General features: G+C 41.4%; 1 protein-coding gene across 1 annotated transcript in view; it reads left to right on the forward strand.

Annotated features, from left to right (window-relative positions):
* The first annotated feature begins 480 nt into the window (after window positions 1-480).
* The window catches only part of RIN3 (Ras and Rab interactor 3), a 116,145-nt gene continuing 111,206 nt past the window's right edge, over window positions 481-5,419 (forward strand). The window contains exon 1 of the mRNA XM_082275440.1: window positions 481-719. Coding sequence (XP_082131566.1) covers window positions 694-719 — 26 coding nt within the window. The 5' untranslated portion in view covers window positions 481-693. The remainder of the gene's footprint in view (window positions 720-5,419) is intronic.

Below are 5,419 nucleotides of genomic sequence, written 5' to 3' on the forward strand. Positions count from 1 at the left end.
TTTTTTGTTTTTTTTGCGAAAGATGGACTATGCCTTTAAATCTCATTTTTTATTTATTTTTTTTTAAGATGGACTATGCCTTTAAATCTCAATTTTTTTTTAAAGATGGACTATGCCTTTAAATCTTATTATTTTTTTTTTTTTTTTAAGATGGACTATGCCTTTAAATCTCAATTTTTTTAAAGATGGACTATGCCTTTAAATCTTAATTTTTTTTTTTTTAAAGATGGACTATGCCTTTAAATCTTAATATTTTTTTTTTTTTTTTTTTTTTTTTTTTTTAAGATGGACTATGCCTTTAAATCTCAATTTTCATTTTTTTTTTTTCTCGGTTTTTTTTGGCATTGCTTTCTTTTTTTTTTTTTTTTTTTTAGTTCTGTACCAGCCTGGGGTGGGGGGAGTGACAGTGAAAGAGTTAAAGGGCTTCCCCTGCCTCATGCAGCTTTGCAACCACAAATAGCTTGAAATAACCTGAGCAGCTCTAGCACTACCTCTTCCTGAATCCCCCCCATCACATTCAGCACAGGAAGTTCTGCAGTAGAAGTCAGCCTTGCAGCTCTCAGCAGTCAGCCAGCCACCTCCCAGGCTACTACAACCATGGCTGGGGGCCCTCACTTACTGCAGGTCAGGAGCCCCAAATTACCCCACCACCATCACCAGTGAGGGCTGGAGCCACCAATAGGGATCGTAGGGATGGAGGGCGCTCACCAGGATTCTGAGTAAGAACTAACTTTTTTTTTTTTTTAAGTTAAAAACTTTTAACAGCTGTAGTGCAAAGTTTTAACCCTTTGGTCACTCCGTCCCAGCCTGTCTGTATTTGTCGTTGGGTGGGGGTGACTTTTAACGAGCGGTTCTCAAAACAGCTGGATCTGCAGTTAACCATTTAATGAGTCTAGAGATGCATGCAGTGGATGAGATTAAAGCGATTTGTGTGTGTTTTTTTTTTTTTTTTGTCACTGTGGGAATGGAACGTCCCAGCAAGGCGTCCGTGGACGCAAGGCGGCGTCTAGATTTGCGTTCGATTTCTTGGCTGTTAAGGGTTTTGAATGATTGTTTTGTAAAATGCTACAGGCTGCCTATGACTAAATTGAATTTCGCAAAAAAAATAAAATAAAAGTGGTGATGCGAAAACGCAAGCGTTTAATAATCTATTCGCAACTATGATGCTATCCAAACTATTCTTTATGAACCCTGCTTTGATTAAATAAATATATTAACAAACACAATCTGCACTTAAATTCAGATATTGCCACTCGTATTCTAATCTATGCTAAAATAAATCCACATATTGCTACAAATATTGTAATATATGCTACAGAAATTCACATTTTTATTCAGATATATGCTACAAAAATCCACACATTGCTACAAATATTCCAATATATGCTGCAGAAATCTACATTTTGTTACAAATATTCAGATATATGCTATAAAATTCCACATATTGCTACAAATATTCAGATATATGCTACAAATATTCCGATTATATGCTACAGAAATCCACATTTTGTTACAAATATTCAGAAATATGCTACAAAATCCACACATTGCTACAAATATTCAGTATATGCTAGAAATGTTCCAATATTTGGTACAAAAATCCACATGTTGCTACAAATATTAAACAATGTTGCAATTGTTTCTTAGAAAATCCAAGGCATCCACAACATTATTATTTGTGTGTTCTGCATACGAAGGGTTGATAATCCCAAAATCTTAATTTTTTATTTATTTTTTTGACCTCTTGATCTCCAGAAGATTTACTCCCCCCCCCCCCCCCCCCAAAAAAAAAAAGACAGACCCTTTAAAAAAAAAAAAAAATGTGTATGTATGTATGTATGTATGTATGTATATGTATATATATATATATATATACAATTTTTTTTTTTCTTCTATAAAACATATCCAAAAAAAATGCACTGTCACTGTATAGATTGTAAAAAAAATCAAGTTTCTTTATCAATTTAGGACAAAATTTATTCTGCTACACATTTTTGGTTAAAAAAAAAAAAAAAAATCCAAGTAAGCGTATATTGATTGGCTTGCGCAAGCTTTATAACCTTTACAAACGTTGGTGTGTGTATATGTACTGGAATATATATACTAGTAATGGCAGCGATCAATGACTTGTAGCGGGACTGTGATATTGCGGTGGACTTTATGACGACATTTTTGACACTTTGTGGGAACCAGTGACACTAATACATTGATCAGTGCTAAAAAAAAAAAAAAAAAAACACTGTCGCTGTACTAATGACACTGGCTGGGCACCATAGAACTGATCTGGCGACGCTAGTCTGCCAATAATTCCACCAATCTCCATTAGATGATTGTGTGTGTCTATAGTGAGCTTTTGACGTGTTACAAAACCTAAAACTGTGAAAATGTTTGTATTTGGCATTGGGGGCCCTCTATTAGACCTCTTTCACACATTTCACAGTCCCTACTACCCATCTGGAAAGCGATCTGCAGTTATCGCCATTCAGAGATTATTGCAGGCAGTGCTGGGTCAAGGTCAGTTAGAGACCAGGGTGAACATGGCAAACTGCCCCCCCCCCTTAAGATGTATGAGCATTGTGTGTCATTAAAAATCCCCTCCACCCCCAAAAAAAATCACCTCCCCCCCCCCCCCACACACCAGCAGAAATCTTTACCTCCACCAGTTCTATTCCCCTCTCCCCCAGAGTCCCCCCCCCCCCCCCATCACAAGCCCCCCTCTCCAAAAAAAAAGCACTCCTCCAAACCCGTACCCTTCAAATTCAAATTTCAAATCCCCCCCCCCCCTCCAAGTACAAATTCCTTCCTTCCTTCCTAGCACAACCCCCCCCCCCCCCCCCAATTACCCCTCCTAGCACAAATGATCCACAATCATCCCTTCTAGGACAAATGCCCCCCCCCCCCCTCCAAAAAATATAAGTCAAATATTTCCCTACTAGCACAAATTCCCCCCTCTATGACCTCCTTCTAGCAGAACCCCCCCCCCCTCCCAATCTCTCTTCCTAGCACAAATTCCCCCCCTAATTTCCTCTGCTAGCAAAAATGCCCCCCCCCCCAAATATAAAAAAAAAAACCTGTTGTTTCTCAGATTCCCCCCCCCCCCCCACCCAGCTCACATGATACCACAGTGCCCAGGGCAGTTGTCCCTCCTTCCCACCCCTTGTCCCAGCCCCGGTTACAGGCATTTAGAAAGCAATACAGGTGTGTGTGTGTGTGTGTGTGTGTGTGTGTGTGTGTGTGTGTTTTTTTTTTCTCAGCTAAAGGGGAATTTTTGAGATGAAATGCTGCGCCATAATCGTGATTGGCTTGTGGTTGGCTGCTGCATGATCTCATTGACTTCAGTGGCTGAGTTTTTACTTTGACATGCCGGGTTACAAGTGCCATACCACCAAGTGACGCATTGTGACCACAACAAGGTGCACTCACCGGGAAGGCTGCGATCTTCATTCCGAGGGCTGTAAAACCTACAGATTGACCTACGGTGCCCTCTGCCACCCTTGTCTTGTGGGTGCAAGGATATGTAAAACCATCTCATGTGTCTAAAGTCAGGGGAAAAAAGACCCCCCCCCCCCCCCAAAAAAAAAAAAAAAAAAAAGCAACCCCTAAACATAGGACCAAAAAAAAAAAAAAAAATATATATTATAAAGAAAATCTATAAGCAAAGTAAACTTTATTATATTGAAGATTGAAAATCAAGTATCCCAGTTAGACATTGCTTCCTTTGTGTAAATCCCTGGTGTTCCTGACACTCCCTCTGCTTTCCTTTTTTAAAAAAAAAAAAAAAAAAAAAAAAAAAAAACTGACCACACTAAGCAGGAGAGCAAAGTGTGGTCAGTTCCCTCACTGTGCTGGGAACTGCTCTCCTCGGATTATAAACAACTGCAAGCAGGGGTGCTGTTACAAAATTACAGGGCCCCATACAGCCTACTAAAATATATTTTTTCTAAAAATACACTAAAAGCATTAGAACGCGGATGCAGCATGCTAGTGCAGAGTTAAAATGATGCCTGAAGAGCGATCTAAATGCTGACTGCTCTTCAGACAGCAAAGCACATCTAAACGAGCCCTTCATTTTTTTTTTTTTTAATAATTTTGTATATTATTATTTAATAATTATTTATTATTATTATTATTATACTGTGTGTGTGTATATGTATATATATATATATATATATTATATTCTTTTTTCTGTGCTTTTTGGGGGGCTTTGTTGAAATATCTAAACAGACTCCTGATGTCTTTCGAGAAAGGGAGTGAGGACTCGGCTGCACAGGTGAATAAATAGCAAGCTTCCTGTTCATTCATAAACTGAAGCATAGTGTATTATGGTCCAGTGATAAGTGATAAACTGGTACAGATAGCTCACTGTGTTCCTTCAGGAAAGAAAGGGGCCTCCAAATATAACAGCTGACACATGGGGGGGGCCTGGACAGCAGGTGAAAGGAGGGCCCGGACAGCAGTCTGGTGGGGGGGTGGAGGCAAAAATACTGGAACTGAATACCCTGCAGGGAGAAGAGAACCTGGCAGTACTGCAGGGGGAAGCACAAAAGGATGAATGTCGGCGATAAGGCAGTACAGCCGTCCCTACTGCCCGGCAGGTGCCTGGGCCCCCCTTTTGAACTGATGGGGCCTGGTACAGGAGGGCCAGCTGAACTGCCTCATTAAGTCCTCAAGGTACTACAACTTCCACTTCTCCTCCAGCTGCTGGTCCTCAAAGTTCTTCACTGCCCCTCTATTTGGCAGCCAGAAGGTACAACAACTCCCAACATCCCTTCAGCTGCTGTCCTATAAGGTACTACAGCTCCCACCGGCACCGCAGGTCCATTTGCCATTTCCCAGGGTTCTACATTCCTCACCATCACTCTAGCTGTGACCATTAAACCATTAAAGTACAACTCCTCTCACAACCCCTCCAGATGGTGTACCACAACTCCCATTGTTCCTCCAGCTGTGGCCTGCAAAGTATTACAACTCCTAATTCTTGTCTAGTTGGGGTACAACAGGTCACTAAAATCTTTACTGCCCTTCCACCTGTGGCAAGGAAGGTACTAAAACTCCAACCCCCCCTAGTTGCTGTCACACATAGTACAACAACTCCTAATGTCCCTTCATCTGCGGTCCTCCGGGTACTACAACTCTCACTACACTTCCATCTGTGGATATCCTGGTGCTACAACTTCCTTGCCCCTCATGCCACAGCTAACAAAGTACCATAACCCCCACCATCCCTCTATGTGGTGTCCTGCCATCTACCACAACTCCCACAGCCCCCCCTGTTCTGTCCCACAGGGTACTACAACCCCTGTTCTTGTCCCACAGGGTACTACATCCCCCCCACTTTTTGTCCAGTTGCTGTCCTGCCGGGTACTAACATCCTTGCCGCCCCTATAGCTGTGGCCAGCAAAGTACTGCAATTCCCATC

Source organism: Pelophylax lessonae (genome assembly GCF_965119305.1).
Source record: "Pelophylax lessonae genome assembly, chromosome: 13".
In the NCBI taxonomy this organism is placed as follows: domain Eukaryota; kingdom Metazoa; phylum Chordata; class Amphibia; order Anura; family Ranidae; genus Pelophylax; species Pelophylax lessonae.